General features: G+C 33.9%; 1 protein-coding gene across 1 annotated transcript in view; it reads left to right on the top strand.

Moving 5' to 3' along the window:
- The window catches only part of MDGA2 (MAM domain containing glycosylphosphatidylinositol anchor 2), an 844,384-nt gene extending 824,314 nt beyond the window's left edge, over positions 1 to 20,070 (top strand). Inside the window, exons 15-17 of the mRNA XM_059373141.1 lie at positions 2,646 to 2,776; positions 15,885 to 15,990; positions 18,439 to 20,070. Coding sequence (XP_059229124.1) covers positions 2,646 to 2,776; positions 15,885 to 15,990; positions 18,439 to 18,527 — 326 coding nt within the window. The 3' untranslated portion in view covers positions 18,528 to 20,070. The remainder of the gene's footprint in view (positions 1 to 2,645; positions 2,777 to 15,884; positions 15,991 to 18,438) is intronic.
- The last annotated feature ends 3,734 nt before the right edge of the window (positions 20,071 to 23,804 follow it).

Here is a 23,804-nt window from a genome sequence, read left to right as displayed (position 1 = left end):
ATTGGAGTCTGAAAAAGTAGAAGAAATAGATGAAGCAGAAATAAAAGGAAAGCTAAAAGAGATTCAGCAAACCCTACATAAGATATTTAGGCACACTATAATCAAACTACTGCAAACCAAAGATAAGGAAAAATGCTCAAAAGCAGCCTGAAGGAGAAAAGAAAAAAAAATACAGAAGGGAAAAAGATAAAATGATGGCTGACTTCACATTAGAAACCGTAATATAGAGAAGAAAATAGAACAACATTCAAGTGCTTAGGGAAAAATTGGAAGAATTTTAAGTCTTACAAAAACATGATTGAAATGAAGTTATTTTTATATAAACAAATCTGAGAAACTTTGTCTCCAGCAAATCACCACTACAAAAAGTGCTAAAAGATGTCCTTCAGGCCAAAGGGACATGGTGCTAGATTGTAACTCAGAACTACAGGTAGAAATGAATACCATCAAAAATGGTAAATAAGTGGAAAATTTTAAAACTGTATGTTCTTATAATGTATAAAATACATCTTATAATGTATAAAATACATCTGACTATTCACTGTAAGGTGAGATTATATTTTAGGCAAAGGTAAAAAGATACAATTACTTCTAAAAATAGAAAGAAGACAGGTAAATTATTTATACTGTTGTAAGATTATTACACGTATGAAGTAAGATAGCGAATATAAAGTATCAGCTTTGAAAAGAAAAGAGGGAGGTCATAGTAAAACATGTATGCTGTATGATTTGTGAGCATGAAGAAGGAAATACTGACTATAATTAGACTATGAAAAGTTATGAGTGCCTCTTGTTAACCTGAAACAACTGCTAAAACACAATTAAAAAGAGACATTCAAAAATGAGTACAAGAAATGAAACCTTAAAAAAAAAATCAGCTGAAAAGAAAGAAGGGAAGGAGTCACAAAGGAATAAAAAGCAGAGGGGACAAGCAGAGAACAAAAAAGATAGTACACTTAATTACAAACATATAAAAAACGACAGTAACTATGACTTAAATACTAAAATTAAAAAGACAAACACAATACGTCAATGAATATAACAGAAATTATGCTGAGGAAAAGTAGCCAGACACACAAAAAATACTTACTGCATAATTGCATTAATAGGAAATTCTAGAAAAGGCAAAAATTATCGGTTAGTCAAGAAAGTCTTATCAACAGTTGCGTGGCAAAGGAACAAGGGTATGAAGATTAACTACAAAGGAAAGTGAGGGAGCTTTCTGGGAAGATGGAAATGTTCTGTATCTTGACCGAGTAGTGCTTACCCTGCAGTATATACCAGTCAAAAGTTTATTGACCTATACATTTAAAATGAGAAAATTTTATTGCATGTAAATTATATCTCAATAAAATTTTTTTAGGGGCACCTGGGTGGCTCAGTGGGTTAAAGCCTCTGCATTCGGCTCCCGTCATGATCCCAGAGTCCTGGGATCAAGCCCTGCATCGGGCTCTCTGCTTAGCAGGGAACCTGCTTCCTCCTCTCTCTCTCTGCCTGCCTCTCTGCCTACTTGTGATCTCTGTCTGTCAGATAAATAAATAAAATCTTAAAAAATAATAATAATAAAAATAAATAAAAGTAAAAAATTTTTAAGTGTATCAAAATACTGATTGCTTAGTGATCAATATATCAGACTTTGGAACACTGTGGGTTCAAATTTTGCCTCTGCTATTTACTTACTGTATGAATTGGGCATATTACTTAACCATTGAAAGTTTTCTCTATAATAGAGCTTCATAGGATCTGGAGTATGTGTTCAACATATATCGTGTTGTATTAACATCATCAACATGACTAATATTTTTACTATGTGCAGAACTGAAACCGTTGAAAAGAGGTATATCAAATCATGAGACAAACGTATTCTCATTTTATCTTCATAATTCTTTTAGAAGAGAAAAGAGACTTGGTTAAAAAGTAAATTGAAAAGGAAATGCTAACTGGTAATATAGGACAGGGCATTTAGAGTCAGACTTTGCACAAGTCACTCGATACACACACAGGCTATATTAGTTTCCTGTCACTGCTGTAACAGATAAGTTACCACAGCCTGTGTGGCTTAAAACAACACAAATGCATTATGTTATAGTTCTAGAAGACAGAAATCCAAAATGAGTATCAGGGGGCTAAAAAGGTGTCAGCAGGGCTAGGTCCTTCTGAAGGCTCTAGGGGAGAATACATTCCTAGCTTCTAGTGGCTACCTATATTTGGCTTGTGGCTTCTTTCTACATCTTCAAAACCATCCACAAAGTCTCTTCTTTTTCTTTCACATGACCTTCTTCTCTCCTCTATAAATCTCCTGCCTCCATTTTATAAAGATACATGGGGTTACATTTAAGACCCACCATGATAATCTAGAATAATCTGCCTCTCTCCCCATTTCAAGATACTTAATTTGGTCACATCTGCAAAGCTGCTTCTATCATATAAAATAACATTCACAGATTCTAGGGATTAGGACACAATTGTCTTTGGAGGTCTTCTAAATGTCAGAAAAGCAAAATTAGAAATAAGAGTGGAAGAAAGAAAGAGACATTAGGGTTCTGAGAAATTTTATTTTTAACAGTTTGAAAGTGTTAGGTCAAGGAGAAACGAATGTAAAACAAAAAAGAATATACAAAATAAAATTTCATTGTTATTTTTAGGTGTTCTAAATGTTTATCTGCGTTTGAAAGGGCAGACAACAATAGAGAATCCACTGTGGTCTTCGAGTGGGAATAAAGGACAGCGGTGGAATGAAGCTCATGTGAATATATATCCAATCACTTCATTTCAGGTAAGAAAAGAACGATCATTTTTGTGGAATGACTGCTGCACATGAGCATAATGTTAAAGGCAGAACTTGAACAAACATAAGAATATGGAGGTATAGAAACTCTGTGATATGGGCATCACAAAATGACAGTATTAAGTTTTTCTTTAGTTTTAAAAGCTGTTTTATGAAGAGAAAATTCCCCTTTTCTTTATTGATTAAAATCTATCAAATAATATGTTTGAGTAATAGTCTTTCAAAATCCAAATGACTTGCTAGGAGAAAATGTAAGCCATTTCTGTAAAATCACATAATACTTTGTTTACTGAAGATAAATAACATAGGTTCTTATAATAATGGAAACTGGATAGTCAAAGCTCAATTAATCTGTTTTAATTTTACTTGATGGAATTTTACATACTTTAGTAAAATGTGTCTCCCTGAGGTAATGTCATTTTAGTGATTTATCACTTTGATGACCAAAGTCAGAGAACTTCGAAGTTCTTTTTCTTTGTTTTGATATAGAAAAGTAAGTGTAAACTGAATTAAGAAAGTTAGCTACAAATATATAATAGAAATTTTAATGACTAAAAATGGCTAGTATGGCTTGAGACAATATTTCACAAAACTATTTCAGTAGAGAAAATAATGTGATTTTAGTGATTTTATTAGCTATATATAGTATGTGTATTTTATATACTCAGGTTGGGTGTTTTTTTCTACCATCAATTTCTTCAATGTACTTCAAAACATACACACACACACACAAAATAAGTACTTAAAACAATAGTTCTATTACTGTTCTGTTCAGGATAGTCCTTTATTGCCATAGACATCAATTTAATAATTGAGCACTTTCAAGACAATCACTTATTACCATAATGAACAGTTCAATAAATACTTTTTGAGCTACTCCTGTGTGCCAGGAACATTGCTAGGTTGAAGATCTAAAAATGATTGTTTATTTCAGATTGGTAGAAATATACACATAAACACTTACATTGCATACTGTAAACATTGCAGTAATAGAGGTGTGCACAAGGTTCTGAGCACACCCAACCAATGAAAAGAGTATAGAAGAAAGTCAAGTAAAACTTGTGAAACTAGAGCCAAGGAGGGGGATTGCAAAGCAGAGAAAGAGCTAATATTAATATTGCAGCAGAGATTAGAGTAAACAGACACTGATGTACATAGGATTTGCCTGAGAAACAGAAAAACTTTTATCTGCAATTTGGTACATAAAGAGAAATCAGACTGGAGTGAGCTGAGGTTAAGGAACCCATGGTGCTTGGGTAATGGGGGGGTCATTGGAAGATTTTGCTCTGGGGATGACAGGGTACAGTGGTCATGTTGCTGGCTCAAAGAGGTAAAACTGGATTGACAAACCAGTTAGGACCTGTAAAGTTCACATAAAATGTGTTGAAGGGACAAACTAAGGAAGTGGTATAAAGAAAAAAGGATGATTTCAAGATACCCTTAGGTGTAAAAACCAGCAGAACATTTTTTGTTGTTGTTATGTTAGAAATTTGGGAAGCAGCCATAAATGACTTAAAAGTCTGGGGCAATGCTTGTGGTACACATTACCTTACATAACAAAGAGGAAAAGAGACAAACTTCAGGGATAAATATGATTACTTCTGTTTTGGACATGTTGATAAGATGCCTATGGAATATCCTTTTAAAAATGTGGAGGTTGTTGTATATGTTGATCTGAAGCTTTGGGGACATGGACATTCGTGAGTCATTGGAGTGCATGTGCTACCTAGAAATGTGGAAGTGGTTGATATTTCCAAGGGAAAGTGTACATTTGTGAACAGTGATTAAATGCTGGAATCATACAGAACACTAACCAGTAATATGAACTATGGGAGAAGAGCTCAATCCTAAGTAGTATTTTTCAGTATGTTTTAGTGTTAAAGAGAAGGAGATCAGGAAAGTTTGGTGCCCACAGAATTTAAAGACCATAATACTCAAATAGTAAAGCAAGCTGAGTCCAGTGGGCTGGTCATTGCAGAGAATATCTGTTCTTGAGAGATTTGCATAAGGTAGTAAGGAAATTAGGAAACCAGCACCTGAACTAAAATTATTCACTACACTGCACCTGGGTGGCTCATTTGGTTAAGCATCTGCCTTCTGCTCAGGTCATGATCCCAGAATCCTGGGATCGAGCCCCATGTCGGGCCCCCCACTCAGCCATGAGTCTGCTTCTCTCTCTGCTCTTCTCCCACTGCTCATGCGCTCTTTCATTCTCTCTCTCAAATAAATAAATAAATAAATAAATAAATAAATAAATAAATAAATAAAATCTTTAAAAAATGATTCACTACTCAATTAATAGAATGACCTACAAGCAGATATTAAATTAATATATTTCTGCAAAGTTATTTTATTCAATATTTTTTCATAGAAAAAGCATTAATTTTATTTTGTTCATTTTGTTCTTGCAAGGGAATGTTTCTGCATTCAGGATGTCACAACAGAGAGAATCCAGAAGGGGAACATTGACGGGGTTTCATAGAGGAAAGAAATGAGAGGCAGTGGGTCCGCTCTAAGTTTGAGATTACAATCTTATAGAAAGGAATTGCTTTTCTTTGTTATTTGGCCCATCTTCCTCCCCTGTGTTTTGATACCAATAGTGTTGATTTAAAGAAGGGATTTCAGGACCTGAATTAGTCTTTTGTTACCGGGAAGGATGTGGTCAGTGTAAATTCAGAGTGGAACATTTTTACAACTACGAATGACAACAGATTTTCTGTAGCCTCAGGGACTTACATATTAAACTCACAAAAAATAAATTTGTAAGAATGTTTAAAGCAGATGTTCAATGGTGTTTAAATAAATAAAGCTTTTTCATAATAGGCCAAATCTTGGGAGAACTCTCTTCACTATAATCCTTCCCTCATTCCAACTGAGAAATCAGACTGGGTTTTTGCATAGTTGGTGCTCAAAGTAGTTATCATTTCTATTGCTTTTTGTTCCTTTTTGTAGATGCATATTTCCATCTGGTATCAGTTTTATTTTGCTCGAAGGACTTCTTTTAACATTTATTGTAGTATGGGTCTGCTAAACATGAATTCTTTTCACCTTTTGTACTTCTGAAAAAGTCTATCTCACCTTCATTTTTTTGAAAGATATTTCCTCTCTCTGAGTGTAGTATTCTGGTTTTTCCTTTCGAACTTTAAAGATGTTCTCCTGTCCTTTTGTTTGCATCATTTCTAAGAATAAATCTGTTGAAACTCATATTTATCCTTCTATATGTAATGTGAACAGTTGCTTTTAAGATTTTCTCTTTATCATTGGTTTTGAGCAGTTTAACTGTGACAAGCTTTTATGTCATTTTCTTCATTTTTCATGTGCTTGTGGTTCATTGATCTTGGATCTGTGAGTTTATAGTTTCTATTAAACTTAAGCATTGTCTGGCTAATGTTTCTTCAAATATTTTTAGTTCCTCCTCTTCTCCTTTGAGGCTCCAGTCCAACACCTTATGTATGTATGTAAGACCCCTTATTCATGTGCATACATATGAGGTGTTATATAACTGATTAATGCTTTTTTAGTGTTATTTTTACTTGTGTTTCATTTTGTATAGTTTCTATTCTGTCTTCACATTCACTAATCATTTCTTCTGCAATGCCTAATCTTCCTTCAGTCAGTCACATTCAGTGTATTTTGCATCTCAACCATTGTACTTTTCATCCCTGTGCGTTCAACTTGAGTCTTTGAAAAAATATTTTCCACGTCTCTAGTTAATGTTTTGAGTATATGAAACCCGGTTATAATAGGTGTTTTTTAAATTAAAATATATTTTTTAAAGATTTTATTTATTTATTTGACAGAGATCACAAGTAGGCAGAGAAGCAGGCAGAGAGAGAGGGGGAAACAGGCTTCCTGCTGAGCAGAGAGCCAGATATGGGGCTCAATCCCAGGACTCTGGGATCATAACCCGAGCCAAAGGCAGAGGCTTTAATCCACTGAGCCACCCAGGCGCCCCTCTAATAGGTGTTTTAATATCACTGCCCACTAATGCTAACATCTGTGTCACCTCTTGCTTGGTTTTGACTGATTTTTTTTTCTCCTCATTACAAGTTATTTTTCTGCTTCTCTGCATGTCTGGTAATCTGATTGGGTGTCAGACACTTGGAATTTTACTTTGATAGCTAAAGTTCTTATGATTTTATAAAATACAAAATTTGCTGGTCATTTTTATATTTCTGTAAATATTCTTGAACTTGTTTGGGATGTAATTATTTGGAGACAATTTAATCATTTTTTGGTCTTGCTTTTAAGCTTTGTTAGGAGAGACAGAAGCAATGTTTCATATAGGGCTAATTATTTCACACTACCAAGGCAAGAGTCTTCTGAGTACTCTGTCCAATGCCCCATGAATTATGAGACTTTCCAACCCTCGTGTGGGCTGGGTACTATTACTTTAGCACATCTTTCTGATTTTTTCCCAGTTCTTGTGTAGTAACTACTGCACATTCATGTCCTGAATGTTGCTAAATACTTTAGGGAGATCCTCTGATGATCTCTGTAGCTCTGTCCTTGCTTGTATTCTACCCTGCACACTCTAGCTGCCTCAGAGTCCTTAAACTCTCCTCCGCTCCAACTCCTCCGAGATTTTCTACCAAGCTCTATCTTCTGCTTGCACCATTGTCTATCAATTCTGTGTAGGGCACCATGGGGCTCACCTTTCTGATTCCCATCACTCATTGATCATTGTTCTTCATTACCTGATGTTTATTGTTTCATATATTTTGTCTAGTTATTTGGTTGTTTCAGATGGAAGGATAGATCTGGTTCCTGTTCAATCTGTCTTGATTGGAAGCAAATCGAAGAGGAGCAGTTTTGGTTTTTGTTTTCTGGGTTTTTTTTTTAATTGTTTAAAGAGTATCAGTTTTTAATGAAGTATTGTAAATAGCTTAAGTATTTAGTATTAAATAGTATTAGTATTAGATAGTATTTAATTTAGTATTAAATTAGTATTAATTTAGTATTAAATAAGTATTAGTATTGAATAGTATTAAGTATTTAAATAGCTTAATTTAAATAAAGATAAAAATAAGATAAATAAAGATAAATAAGATAAATATAAGATAAATAAAAATAAGATAAATAAAGTCATATTTTTACTTTGGATTTCTATGTTCTTTTATTCTTTGACACTAGGTCTGTTGTCTAAAGACTTTCTGTTATTTCTAAGACTTGATTTTTAAGGAAACATGAAACACAACTACATCAGCCTACCCCATATTTTGCTTTTATTTTGTTTTAGTTTTGAGATTTTTGTTGTTTTGAACTTTTTTCTGACAAAGCATTTTTTAGTCAAAAATCATTTGTAAACTGTCGAGCTTTTCAAAAATGCTTGCTTTGGTATGTGATACCAGGAAAGCACAGTAAAAACTGTACAGAATATATTAGCATATAAATTAGGTTTTGAGAAGTTTTAATATTACTCAAATGTAGCTTTGTGGCATTGTAGAATGTCTTTACTTCAAGTGGAAAGGAGATCTCCTACCTCTTGGAATTTTAAATGAGATATAAGTGATTTTGAGCCTCTGCTGCACTGACACTTAGGTGATTTTATTTGTTTGGGGTTGCATGCATTTAAATTATTTTGATTTATAAGCCCTTTAAAACACAACCACTTGCAAAGTCCTTTGTTTGAGTGTGTCCAATTAGTTTGCTTAGCTGAAAATAAAATTGTGTAGTACTTCTCAGGGTAAATAGAAGTTTTATCCTACTGAAATTCCCTTTGGGGCTCTTTGTCAAGAATTAATATAGCGTGTTCAGTGTTGTTTGTGATGCAAATATATTTTACAGGATTTGGAAAGATTATAGCAAAATTTCCAAAAAAACAAAATTGAGTGTTATTTTAGAATGTTACTTATAACATACCTTACACCAAGAAAAATATTTAACCATCCTCTTTAATGCTTTTTTTTAAAGATTTTATTTATTTATTTGAGAGAGGGAGAGAAAGCACGAGTCAGGGGCAGAAGCGGAGGGAGAGGAAGAGGGAGAAGCAGACTCCCTGCTGAGCAGGGAGCCCATGCTGGCCTGGATCCCAGGATCCTGAGATCATGACTTGACTGAAGGCAGGCACTTACCTGACTGAGACACCCAGGGGCCCTGCTTTATTTCTTTTTGTAGTATATTCCAAATGCTTTCTAGGGGGAAAATATAGAGACATTTTGAGACATCAAATACAATCTTTATGTTTTCTTTGTTTTAGGTGAAAGAAATTCTGGAAATCTTCTCTAATGTCCTCATTTAAAGATTTCAAAATGATGTTGAGACAGTATCTTAAATCACCTAAATCCTTAACATTAAATAAGGATTGGAAACAGATTTTAGTTCTGTTATTGCATTATGCCGCCCTCATACTTGTCTCTCTAATATTAATAATAATCTGGAATATATTGTCCTCCTTACTAGATACCACATGTTCATGTAGATATATATCTGGCTTTCTAAGCCAAATTCCAGGGCCATTATATAGAAATGGCAGTGGCTCCTAAAGTAACCATTAGAAACATTTTCCAATGTTAATAGCTATTTTCAACTTTATCTGTATCCGAGCTTTTCCAAGTGATGTACTCTGTCAGTTTTCAGACTTCCTCCTTAGACTCTGCTTGCCTTAACAGTAATAATCAGATGCAATATTTCTCTTATCTTGAAGAAAATATGCTCTGAACATTTGCAGAAGGCATCATTAATGCTGAAGACACATCAGAAGTGCACTGTATTCTCTGACTCCCCCCATCTACTTTCCCTCATTAGTATAGCATGGAGTTCTTCCTTCCTTCCTGAGAAATCTATATCAGAACACAGGTTTTATAGCATCATCTCTATCTCTATACTGACGTCTATAAGATTTAAATCACTATAACATATTTAAGAAATGGGTTAAACTAATTTTCTGTAGTGTCATTGTACTAATACAAATCCACACACATTTTATTAACTTCCCCTTTGAATATACCCACCAACAGTTAATTTTCCAATCATGCAGTATTTTCTACATACTAAGTTTGCGGAATTGCAAGCACACACTGTGAAAACATATAGAATTTTAAACTTGTCATTTTAGTTAAGGGAAAACATTTAAATAATATCAGTGCGATAATGTGTAAAAAACAGGTTTTCCATAAATTGAGACTCCTTCCCCCTTTTTAGAAAACCTAAACTTTAACATTTTCTTCCCAACTGTCTAGATGCCATTAATTTCTTCTTCATGACAATTAAACCAGATGCATTTCAGAAGTACTGCAGAGGAAAGGAACATAGTTTTATCCCTTAATGTAATAGTAATCAGAATCATGGCAGTTCTTCATAAAATTATGACAAAACTTAACCTATTAAACTAGAGAGCATTTCTTTTCTAAATGAATAAAATTCAGTTTTTTTTTTTTTTTTCATTGCATACAGACTACAGCTTCCAAGTTTAGAAATATTGTAACAAACTGTTATAGTTTCCCCTTTTTATGACTGAAAGATGTTTGTCACCAAGTATTTTTTTATAGTTTATATAGTTTTTTAAAATTTTTTTAAAAGATTTTATTTATTCATTTGACAGATATCACAAGTAGGCAGAAAGGCAGGCAGAGAGAGAGGAAGGGAAGCAGGCTCCCTGCTGTGCAGAGAGCCTGATGCCGGCTTGATCCCAGGATGCTGGGATCATGACCTGAGACGAAGGCAGAGGCTTTAACCCACTGAGCCACCCAGGCCCCTATATAGTTTATTTTAAATACAAGGCAGTGTAGCATTTTATAAATATAATTTATCCATCCCTCAGCTGTAGACTGTATCATATTTACACCCTCTCCTATTGCCAACAGTGATAAAATAAACTTCCTTATTGAGATTACTTTGTGCTCATGTTAGACATTTTCTGTGGACTACATTTCTTTTTTTTTTCTTTTTTTTTTTTTTTAATTTCTTTTCAGTGTAACAGTATTCATTGTTTTTGCACCACACCCAGTGCTCCATGCAATACGTGCCCTCCTTAGTACCCACCACCTGGCTCCCCCAACCTCCCACCCCCCCCGCCCCTTCAAAACCCTCAGATTGTTTTTCAGAGTCCATAGACTCTCATGGTTCACCTCCCCTTCCAATTTCCCTCAACTCCCTTCTCCTCTCCATCTCCCCATGTCCTCCATGTTATGTGTTATGCTCCCCAAATAAGTGAGATCATATGATAATTGACTCTCTCTGCTTGACTTATTTCACTCAGCATAATCTCGTCCAGTTCCATCCATGTTGCTACAAAAGTTGGGTATTCATCCTTTCTGATGGAGGCATAATACTCCATAGTGTATATGGACCACATCTTCCTTATCCATTCATCCGCTGAAGGGCCTCTTGGCTCTTTTCACACTTTGGCGACTGTGGCCATTGCTACTATAAACAGTGGGGTACAAATGGCCCTTCTTTTCACTACATCTGAATCTTTGGGGTAAATACCCAATAGTGCAATTGCAGGGTCATAGGGAAGCTCTATTTTTAATTTCCTGAGGAATCTCCACACTGTTCTCCAAAGTGGCTGCACCAACTTGCATTCCCACCAACTGTGTAAAAGGGTTCCCCTTTCTCCACATCCTCTCCAACACACGTTGTTTCCTATCTTGCTAATTTTGGCCATTCTAACTGATGTAAGGTGGTATCTCAATGTTGTCACCAAGTATTTTTATAAACACTGGAAAGTTTGGCCAAGGTACATTGTTTAAATGGAATATGTATGCATTTTATTTTAATTACCTACTTTACAATCAAAAACAATATACAGGAAAAGGTATCTCTCTAAGTCTTAGTCCAGAAGCCACTTACGAGAGTATTAGAGTCTATAAAATGTTGTTATAATAATTCAAAGATATAGTTGGAGTTCAGAACATAACAAGAACAATGCAATAAGGATCTCTTTGTGAGAGTCGGTAGGAATTAAAAAAAAAAAAAATCTTTGTAAGAGCAAAACTGCAATGGAAATTAAAAGGAAGCAAACAAATATCCCACACAGGATCTTTTTCTTCCTGTTCAAAGAGGACCCTGAGGAGGACTATGATACTCCTCTGGCCCAATGAATTGGATTCCCTATTATCACAAAATCACAAATAAACATTAAAAACACTAATTATATAACCATCCCAAGAGACTAATTGTCAGAAATTATTTTTATTATCCTACTAGTAACTACTATAATTCTGATTTATTTCCACACACAATATATAAAACATCTGATTTATTTCCACACATGATAAATAAAACACCTGCTATGCTTATACAGAAAGTAATTCAGTTGCTTTACTCAGTGACAAACTGTATTATCCATAGTTGTGCTGATAAATGTAAATAATAGACTCACAAATCAGCCAAGTATTATTACTAATCCTTAACTCATTCAGGATCCACAAGGGATGAAGTATTCATATAAGAGAATGTTCTAGATCTAGGCAGTCCTCTGAACACATGAAAATTTGACTTTCGTTGATTTGTATTTTTGTTGTTCCGCCAGCTACACCAGTCAACATATTGCAGGGAGGAAGCAAACACATTAAATTGCATCACTCAGTCTACTCTGACACTTACCACAGAAGGCTCTCCAGCACTTCCTCTCAGTCCTACCACAAAAGAAGTGTGTCAGTGTCCTCCACAGCCTCTCTGCTTCAGGACTCTGTTTTTAGCACCGACCCAGGTCTGACCTTGTGTTTAAACACAAACCTAGGTCTCACCTGCACAGGGAGGTGGAAGGAAGGGAGTTTACAGGAAGTTAATGGGAAAAGTAGGAGTGATTAATACTTTAAAGTCATTGAAAGAAATTCTGAAGGGTTTTGAGGAATGGCAGCATTATTCCAGGGCAAGGAGCTTTGAAAAATTCAGAAATGATTTTGATGTATTATACATTTTAGTTTTCACTTTTAAAACAGCCTCATCTTTTTTATATTTCCACCTACCTCCAGGTGACTAGAACTTGCTAAGTGAGAATAATTGTGAGCTTTAAATTAGAAGAAAATATTTGGGTGGATAATTTTATCACCTATTCACCTCTACATACCTAAGATGGAAAATCCATGTACTCCTAACCCGTTTTTCCAACATCTTTCCCAATGAAAAGATTATGACTTCAGTTTCATCTGTTTGAATTTCAAGTGTGAGCAGGTGCAGAACATTCTAACCTACCCTTATTAGTCTTCTCCCCAACACCTCACTTTCCACACAAAGAAATTCAGTCCCCTTCTTTGCTGTGACTGCATTGGACACCCCAAATTTACTGCCTTCTACAAGCAGTGCTTACAACCTTTCCTTCCCACACCATCTTTTAAAATTAAAACTCTTGATGACCGAAGAGGTTTCCTCTTTACCAAACAAAATTCTCTTAGTACATTCCCATTCCTGCTTCAGTCCAGACCTAAAACCTGACTGGAAGGCAGAAATCTATGATTTACTCCATTCGATTCTTTTAGTACCTGCAAAAAGCAAAGAATTGAGATGATAGCACTCCACTTTTATTCAGTTAAGTATTAGCCATGGGGCCAACGTGGAGCATGTTGGATTTTATGGATGCATATCATCATGAATCTGTGATTTCTGACTTTCTCCAAGATAACACTCCATTCATGTTGTTATCTTCAGGAGAGAAGACTCAGCATCACATGACTGAAACTAAGAAGGGGGTGGGAATAACCATTGATTTACTCTAACATTGATTCTCGACCAGGTAAGCAGCACATATCAAAATAAAACAAAACAAAAATACCCAATGACTAAAAAACCCATGGGTAGGAAAAAGGCAATAGTGCTGATAGGGGCAATTTATGATGACCTTAAAGAGCTGTGTGTTCTTAAAAAGTGTGTATATTAATGTTTTTAAAAATGCATTCATCCTGGGACACCTGGGTGGCTCAGTCTGTTAAACATCTGACTCTCGATCTCAGCTCACGTCTTGATCTCAGGTTTGTGAGTTGGAGCCCCATGTTGGACTCGCCACTGGGCATGGATCCTACTTAAAAATAATAAAATAAAAAATAAAATGCATTAATCTCAGTCTTGTCCAGAATAGCTGAAAATAATTTAAATGTCTACCAATATCAGTAGGGTGCTAGTTAAATAAATTATGTGATATCCATAATGTGTAATATTCCACAGTCACTAAAGTGACTTCCCCCTTTCTGATGTCAGTGCTTTTGGATTTTTATACCATTGATTTTGGTATTTTTAATTCTCACTTTGAGGACCTTGTGATTAAAACAGTCCTCTGAGGATTTTTTTAGCCACTTTCCAGATAACTTTCAAAAACACCACCCTATGTCAAATGCAAGTCATTATTTTCAGGCAGCCAAAGTAATACTTCATTGCTGATTCTGAGGACTGAGAATCTGTATACCACTAACTTGATTCTATACCATATTTTAATTCTGGTCTGCCATTTTGTTTTGGCTTCAGTGATGCATGGCATTTTGGATGTTTTTCAAAGAAATAGCTTTGGACAATTCTTTATTAACTTATTTATCTCAACATAGGTAAGGAGGAAACTCTTTCTACACAAGTTAAACATAAAAATAAAAATTTCTCTGAACCTTTTTCTCCTATCAAATTGTGAAAATTATTCTTACTCATGTGGATTATATTATATTCAAGTGCGGAAAAGGGACTCAGTACAAAAGTTGATAACTAAGGCTTCTGCTTATCACTTAGAAATCTCAGTCAATGGGATTGGGAGGGAGACAAACCATAAGTGACTCTTAATCTCACAAAACAAACTGAGGGTTGCTGGGGGGAGGGGGTTTGGGAGAAGGGGGTGGGATTATGGACATTGGGGAGGGTATGTGCTTTGGTGAGTGCTGTGAAGTGTGTAAACCTGGTGATTCACAGACCTGTACCCCTGGGGATAAAAATATATGTTTATAAAAATTAAAAAATTAAAAAAAGAAAAAAAAAGAAATCTCTGTCAATAAAATTAATATAGTACATCAGAGAACAACAGATGAACTTCTCAAAGGTAGCCTAAGTTTTCTGAAAATCACCACAAACTTGCCTTTAGTGAACCATATCAAGATACTTTCAAAGGCAAAAACAAAACCAAAGATATTGGCATCGATAAAAATAGACTTTCCCTCTAATTTGTTGCAACGAAACAAGGCTAGAAATTGTATAAAAATGCACACATCAGTTCGATGTTGAAACACCTTTTCATTAAGCTAATTTTTCCTTGGAAAGACCAAACTAGATATTTCATTTTGGCATGTAGAAATGTTTGTGAATATAATCACTAAATGCATAGTTGCTTTTTCATATCAAAAAGATTAAAAGGTTTTGCTAGAAGCAAGGAATAATTGTGGGGTTAGAGAGAAAATTTTAAAACAGTCTTATTTCTGTAAAAATGAAATAATAAAAATTTGCTGATGTCCTTATTTGTCACTGTATTCAGAATTTAGTAATAATAGGAGAGTGATTTCATTAGCTAGCTATTCTTTCAACTTTGATGTATTAAACCTCAATGTCAATCACTGTTGAAATTCAAAAGTCTGTCATTAAATACTCAACATAGGTAAACCCATAAATATCTTCAGTTCTTAAAGGTAGATTGTCAAAAGTGAAATCATAGATATAACGTATAGGAATGTGAGAAAGTTATTCACATTTTTGCAAGAGAGTAAACAAATTTCATAAATGGTAATCCCTTGTTCTGAGCTTCAGTAACCATAATACTGTTGTAAAGAACGCAGAACTGATTCATTCCAGAAAATATTTCTAGAAAACCAGTGTTACGTGTTTAGACAAAATTGGAGGACATCTATTTTAGAGAAATACTGTTCAAATAAACCTTTTTCCTTACCCCTGAAAACAAAAAGTGCTGGGGTTTGTAGTAGTGGTAGTTTTTATTATGTTACTCAGTTTTGTTTCGTTTGAAAATCAATACAGAGCTTTTGATGTGAAAAACTAATAGTAAGCAAGGAATATCCTGTCACTGGTTTTGTTAAGAACATTTATGTTTTTTGTAAGTAACATTTTTAAAGACCATTGATAATAAATGTCAGAATTTCTGTCAGTTTTAGGTTTGGCTCCTCGATTTCTCAATAAAATCCATCTACAAATCAAAGATAGACATTTAGGTTTGTTTCATTCATATTTATAGCTCATTTTTGAAGGTATTCGAGGTCCTGGCATAGAAGGTGACATTGCCATTGATGATGTGTCAATTGCAGAAGGAGAATGTGCAAAACAAGACCTAACGACTAAGAGTAAGTGTCTATTCCTGGACTGGTTTGACGTGATATTAAAGTAACATAATAACTATTAAACTAAAATGGTCTAATTTTTAAAACTCATTTATTTTTGGTTTGTAAATTTAGAAATTCCTTATATGTGAGACACTAAAATTTTGAAGATTTTTTAAAACAAAGTATTAAATTTGATGGTATGTATATTTGACCTAAGATAAGACAAAAGTAATTTTGGCTTAGGTCTATGTAATAAATCAGCCCATTTTTTTTCTGGTATTCTGGTATTCTTCTATGTGCATCATAATCTTGTTTAGTAATTCGGTTTCATTTTTGTACTGTGGTTTGAATATTATAGTTTAATAATATCTTCAGATTTTATTTTGTCACCACAAAAATGTTTTGAATCAGAGACATAAATTAAAAAATTATAAATAATGCAAAAACATCAGAATTATGTATTGAGCTCCTTCTTAAAATCTTCATCTCCATATTATCCATGTACAGTTGAAAAACTAAAATCATGTCTTTTAAAATTTCCTCCAGTTGAAGTATTTTCATAGGCCCATCTGGAATCTTTACTTCCGTGTTTATATAAAGGGATATTGATCAAGCTAAATTTACACAAATAACTCATTAATTATTTAGTATGTATAAAAGGAGCATGAAAATCCATTTTGTTAAGTCTAGAGCAAATCAGAGTCTTTGTTGGTTTGAGTGTATTTAATGAAAAATTATATTAGTCTAGATGTTGAAAGTTAAATCTGCAACTACCCAGTGATTGCTCATACAAACTGAACTGACTCCATTTTTAAGCATTGTAAAAAGACAAAAACTAAGAGTGATTATAACAATGAGTCACTTTGCTCATAGTCTTCACCTCCTTGTCATTACACTTAGCATTCTGAGTAACAGATTCAGTAAAAATTTCTCCCTGTGTCTGGCTAATTTTGCTTTAGAAAACCAGTAGCAGTATCCACATGAAGTAGATTTGCAAAATGTGCAGAAAAGCATGCATTCTCCTTGGAGGAGGAGAATGAGATTTCTTTTGAATTTCATAACATATATCAGTCACAGTAACATTCTAGTAATAATAATAACCACTGAAGGTGGTTACTATCTTACATAGAAATTTGGATAATTTGGATAATTTGGATAACCTCCGTATTATCCATGGATAATTTGGATACATTTGGATAATTTGATCACCGAAAGTTATTATAAATTAAATTCAAAACATTGAAACTTTCCAAATGAGGAAAGCAAGAGAGAACATTCTCCCTCATGGAGAAAACAGAAGTGGTAAGAGTAGCAACAGTGAAATGAGGATGCAAACCCCAAAGGACTTTACTGTTACAAAAATACAACACTTTCAAAATCAGGTATCTTCTCTTCTAAAGTCAGAGAAATGTGTGGCTGTTTTAAATAAGATATATCTGTACATATTGGGGGTATTTTTATTCAGCCTTTATAAATCAGAGGAAGCAACCTTATTAAACAGAAACATTTTCTTTGGTATGAGAAAGTATCCTGTTACACCTGTATCTACTTAACTAGCATTTGCTAAGTTCACGGTGACAAACATTGTTTGGTGAATATTAAATTAATGTTAATTTCTAAGTACAAACCAGCCTGGCAGCCAAAAGCCTCTTCTTGAGTGCTCTGGTTCCCAAACCTTCTCAGGCAGTACCACGGCCCACACTATTAAAAGCTGCGCTTGTCTCTTGTGTCCAAAATCTACCTCTCTCCTAGGTGAGAGCCATTTTGTAACTTAAGCCAGATGACTGAATTATGGTACTTGTTCATGTTTAGCCCTCCTGGGCAACGCATATATTCTACAACGTATCACTTGGACATGAAGCTTTATTTGAAACACCAATTATGATAGGAATCTTAAGGCAGAATCGTGGAACAGATTTTTTTAAATGGACTGATTCTAAAACTCACATTGAATAGATAATTATTTATTCAATTTATAGATACAGGACTGACCTAAGCATATATAATCCACTATTTATGGTGGCTGATTTTCTACCCCTAACAATCCCTTCCTAGTTTTCATAGAAAGTAGTTTTTCTCTCAGCCTTTAATCTTAATCATTTTTGGAAGCTTTGGGGGAAAAAAAGACCTCTTAGGATTTCTAACAATTTCTTATGTGTGCATACTTCCAGGTGGCTAGAAGGACTCTGAGGTTGAGTTCAGCCAAAAACTTAGACAAATACCTCTGGACAAGTTCTCAAGCATATCATATCAACTTAAAAATATTTCTACTTTTCTAACAACACCTTTATTTTCCTTTTCACATGTCTTGGAAATAGACTAATAAAACAAACAAAAAAGTATTTTCCAAAAATATTTTCCACATACTACTGTTGTTTTATTAGTTCACCAAAGTTGTATTGGTAGCTACATAGAATATTTATTCTTTTTGTTTGTTTGTTTCTTGGCATTTATTTTCCTTGTCTTTAGATTCTGTTGATGGTGCTGTTGGAATTTTAGTACATCTATGGCTTTTTCCGGTCATCGTCCTCATCTCTATCTTAAGTCCTCGAAGGTGACCTTATCCTGGCAGAGGCTATAAAAGATTCACCAGGCACTGGCATGAAGAAAGAGTCTTTGTAAATGGACATTGAAAAAACAAACTACCAAAGATTCCTCCACTGACTACTGACTCAAAAATAAAATAATAAAAACGAATTTTTTAAAGCACTGGGGATAAAAAGACATCATGGAAGTATAACTTATTCCAAACTACATATAAAAGATAATCTTGACCTGAGTAGAGAAGAGACCTTCAGGTGCTTTTGTGGCTAAAAAGATTACAGCATCATCTGGTCATCTGGTTGAACTCTGGAAAAAAAAAAAAAAAAAAAAGCTATAGAAATCCTTGTCAAAGCACAAAGTCATGGCTGGTTTTGTTTCAAATGAATAGTTTGCTTGTTACCATGGAAACCTAATGGCCTGCCAACAAAAACCTCACTGTAAACAGGGTACGTGAAGAGCTGGCATTTATTTTCCTTTCAAGAAGGTTTTACGTAGAGAATTAAATAAATGTAGGCCCTTTTACCTTTGGTTGTTACCGTTCCTTAAAAATAACCCGAACTCAGAATTATTTAAAACATTCGTGCTCCTCCCCACCTGTCCCCATCCCATCTTTATTGTTATTATTTGTTTTCCTCCCATGGCTAAGCTAGATAACTGTATGCTGTCTCTTTTTGCATGCATTACTATCCAGGATGGTAAACCTGGGCTTACATATTACACAGGCTTATCGGAGTTTGCTTGCGGCCACTTGAACACCCAAACTAAGTCATCTGTTCCAATGAAGAAACCAAACCACCATCTTTTATAAATTGCCATGGAAACCAAGTGCCTTCAATGAAACAAGCCTGAATAATTTTCAACTCAGAAGCTTGCACTGCTAAGAGTGGTTTGTGTAAAACTATTTTATAAACAAACTACAGAGCCTAAATGTGCAAATTACAGGCAAGACCACAAAAGCCGCTTCTGAAGAAGAAAGGACCGGAGCTGCTGCGTAAGCCCATGCAGACGAGATATTTGTTGTTTGACCTCCTAGACAGCCATGGCCTTTCGGCTTATTGTCCATTAGAAAATAACTTCCATTGAGACCAGACATGGGAGCAACACTTTTTTCTTCCAGGTTATTATATGGGTCAACCAGAGCAAAAGGTTGTTGAGATAATACTTAGCGCAGAAGGTGGTAAAACACAAGAGTGGTTTTTTTTTACTCTAACCTCCATTTGAAATGAAATTGGCCCTAGCTTTAGAGGGAGCAAGAAAATGTTTGTGATTGCAGTGTGCACAAACTCTACAGCGGAACTGGGCCTGAAAAATCTGGCTTTATTCTAAACACTGAAGGTAATATGCCTCTGCCCTTTAGTCAGACTCTGTGCAAATTGTGAAATATTATTTTATTATTTTACCAAGATTAAAAACACTTTTACAAAAAACCGAAAACCTGTAAAAATGATTTTGAGCTACCTGAGGACAAATCATACCTTTAACCAGCCAGTTTTCCAACGCATTGTAAATTTCACTTAAACCTGTTGGTTATGAAAATTTGAAGATCTTTTTCCTTAAATTATCTCAGCTTTTAACTTCATTTAAAAAGACTTTTGTCTAAAGAAGAATATTATTATTATTATTATATGTTCTTTCAACACCCCAGGATTTAAAAAAAACTGATTATGCAAGTAATTGGGATATAAGTATTAAATTATAACATTTGCAAATATTAATATAAAAAGCACAACAAAATGTAGTGGAAAATGACAAAGCTTGATTTTTAAAAGAAAAAAAATTCTGTAGAAATGTTTGTGCAAATTCAATAATTCAACTTAAAAGATAATTTTACAGCTATGTTCAATAAAGCCTCTTTCCAGGTAAGGTATGCAAAGCGGTATGTGTGTTTGTTGAGCAATGTTTACTTGTCACCAAAATGAGATTAGTTATATAATTTATTGGTTATGTTACCATGGGATAAATCTTCAGGGCTTCATATACCTTAATGTCTGCAGGAAAGAATTTAATAGGAACCCCTGATGCACTCTTCCATACTTTTCATACATGTAACAACAACAAAAATAACAAAAGTCAAACCTGTGAAAGTAAAATATGAAACAGATGTGAACTTGGAATTTAATGCTCATTTTCGTAGTTAAAGAGGGGACCAGCTGGAATATCTAGGTAGTGATAAAAGAGCTAAACCAATTCCTTTAAATTAAACAGAATTAACTAATAAGCTTTGTAATTTATTTTAACACATCAGGCATATTGAAAATTTTCAGAATTACAGTCAACCATCTGTTTTATCAAATCCAAACCAAAGAGTTTAAACAATATTTAGGGCACTTAGTATTTACTAACTCTCATTCACCTTGACTTTCATTTTATATGGCAACTAACTACTTCCCTCCACTGTCCCACATTAGTGGATCATCCTTCCTAACTGATTTTCTGCACACTCATTGCTGATAATACTAATAAAACTGTTTTCATCTAAAGAAAGGCTTAGCTCATTGCAGCCTTCTTCCCTTATCTTGAATTTGATTTGAGTGAGACTTTCGCAAAGAACTAAAAAAAAATGTGTGTTTAGAATATTTGGATATACCTTCGTCCTTTCCAGGAAAATAATCAAGTCTTCTTTTCTCCTTATTAACACTGCATAAAGAAATTGTTGCAAGTGAAAGCTTCAATCCTTATAAAATACTGAAGTCCTTTATAACCTTTCACACAATAAGAATACAACATGCCTCAGAAGTCATGAGAACTGGCTGGTAATTCAAAAATTAATTTTGATTAAATTTTTGAGAAATTGTAAATGAGTGCCAAGTACAAAGGGCAATGAGAAGAACTGCAAAACAATCAGATTTATTGATAAGGTAATAAATTAGAATATATATCTCAAGTGGGTTCATTTATATAAACCAACAATCTTTGAATTGTAGAATGTTTTGCATTCCAGATCAAATGTTCAGTTGCTTTAATTGAAAGAAAATGAATCAAAATGTGGGAAATTTTAAAAGGTTGGGATAAGTGAAATGTAAACTGTGTTAAGGAATCTCCTGTTTAACATTAGTTACAAGAATGATGACTTTAAAGCACTTACCTGTTTATCAACTGCCTTTCTTTTCCTAATATTTTTTGTATTTATTAAGAGTTGAACTCACCAACATATTTCCCTTTTTTCTTTTTGATGACATTTTAAGTGTAATTGATGCCATTTCTGTTATTGTTGTTCTTTATAGGAAGGCATCAGGCAATGGAGCTTTTAATTCTCTGGGAGAAAGAATAAACCATGTAATTTCCTAGAGTCAGTAACTGATCCGATTAATTAGGAACCTACTCTGTTTCAGTAGTTCAAAGATGCTTGTTCCTCCATATTTTAACATCTCTGCAACTGGGCCTATTTTAACTACAATTGGTCACATTTCTGTGTAGTGATACATAAAATAAAAGTGCATATTAAAACTGATGGCATCTTAGATATGTTGAAATTCACCAAATTCACTAAAGTCTCCAGAATAGCCAAATCATGCCCAATACCATTCCTTTTCAACAATCTCAAAAGTGAGAAAAGGATGCCCTGTCATATTTGTAGGATTTATATTAAATACTCATTGCCTATGCATTATTTAAAAATAACAACTTTTTATTTTGTGCTTTTAAAAAAATCTCAATCTTCTCTTACAGATGTTATATACATATCTAGCCCTTCTCTCTCTTTTTTTTTCGTTCTGCTACCTATATTTTCGTCCCATCATGAGTTACAATATGCTATGTATCCCTGGTTTGAGATGTTTTCTTGTTCTGTGTGATTCGTAGTACTTAGTAAGTTAGAAGCTTGGCCTGCCATGAAATTTTCTTAAAGAGATCTGAAAGATGCATGGTACATACACTACAATGTCGTACAACAGGCCAAAACAAATGGTACTCCATTTCACATATACCACACAATTGACTTTGGCATGGCAGTGAATTATGATCATTATAATAATCAGAATTACAAAGCAGCTAGTCAGTTACATCATGTTACAAATAGTAAAAATAATCCCACTCTTTTATATTTTAAAATATGACAAAATATGAATGACAACTGTACTTTCACCAAACATGCATTTTTACTTTAAGACTTTATAATAAACTTACCTGTCGAAGTGTGTAATTTGAAGAACAATTAATTAATTCAGTTCTATACTTAAGACTTATGAAACTGGCTGTGGTATTTTTCATGACCTATTTTGTTTGTTTTGATTAGTGATTTGAAAGATGGTGACAGACTAATGTGATTTTCAAAGGATTCTTTTTGAATGCGTTTCTTTAACAACAACAAATATATATATTTTTTTTTATGTGCCTTTCAAAGATCAGGGCCTCACAACAGTATTTAAACTGGAAAAAAATTCACTTCAGATTCATTTCCTTTTGGTTGATGACTACTTAAAAATTGCTTTGCCTGCATCTCAACAAAGCAGAAGGTATATACTCTTCTTGCAACTGGGTAGTTGATATCAATGAGGAGTTATTGCATTTTCTGTGAAAACAATAAAGTCCTAGGGTTCAAGCCCATGCTATTTCCTTTCCTACAACGTTCCTTTTGTGTCTAACCAGTTTAATTAGTTTTCTTAGTGCTTATTTTTAAAAAGCCATCTCTGACATTTTTTTACTTCAACTTAGCAGAAAAGCTACCACAAAAGAACTTTTTTCAAAACTGGTATTAAAGAGCTCTTTGCTGAGTATTCATAATATCTACAAATATATGTTACTACTAGAAAAATTACAACTCAAAGATTTGAAATTTGAATGGGCAATATGTCAATTCAGAATCAATCCATCATATGTTCATGTCTGTTTAGAAACAACTGAAAGTTAGGGAGCAATAACCATTCCATATATTTCCATATGTACTTCTTTATTGACATTATTAGAATAAAAATAAAATACAAGTAGTGATTTCACTGCCCTGAACCCACATTGAGTACACTGAAATTAAGGGATCATTATTCAAAATTTTGAGCAGGATAGAGGTTAAACTCTGGATAGAAATGAAATAGTTTTCTCAAGAGAATATTTACAACTGATTGAATTTAATTTCAATTGTTCTAATTTTCCATGAGTTGAGCTAAAAAATATTCTTATTTTTCAATAAAAATGATGGGAAATTCTATGAAATAAGGATTAGCTTGTCAGTTTCAGTTTGTTTTCATATGGCTCTTAATTGTTGTCCTGGATTTCCAGGATATCATTTTTATTTTTTGAATCTCATCAGTATATTTAAATGTGTAAGTTTAATCAAATATACATTGTATTGAATT

Source organism: Mustela nigripes, chromosome 13 (genome assembly GCF_022355385.1).
Source record: "Mustela nigripes isolate SB6536 chromosome 13, MUSNIG.SB6536, whole genome shotgun sequence".
NCBI classification, from domain to species: Eukaryota; Metazoa; Chordata; class Mammalia; order Carnivora; family Mustelidae; genus Mustela; species Mustela nigripes.
The sequence above is the reverse complement of the archived record's forward strand: the minus strand, read 5'-3'. Positions and strand labels throughout refer to the sequence as shown.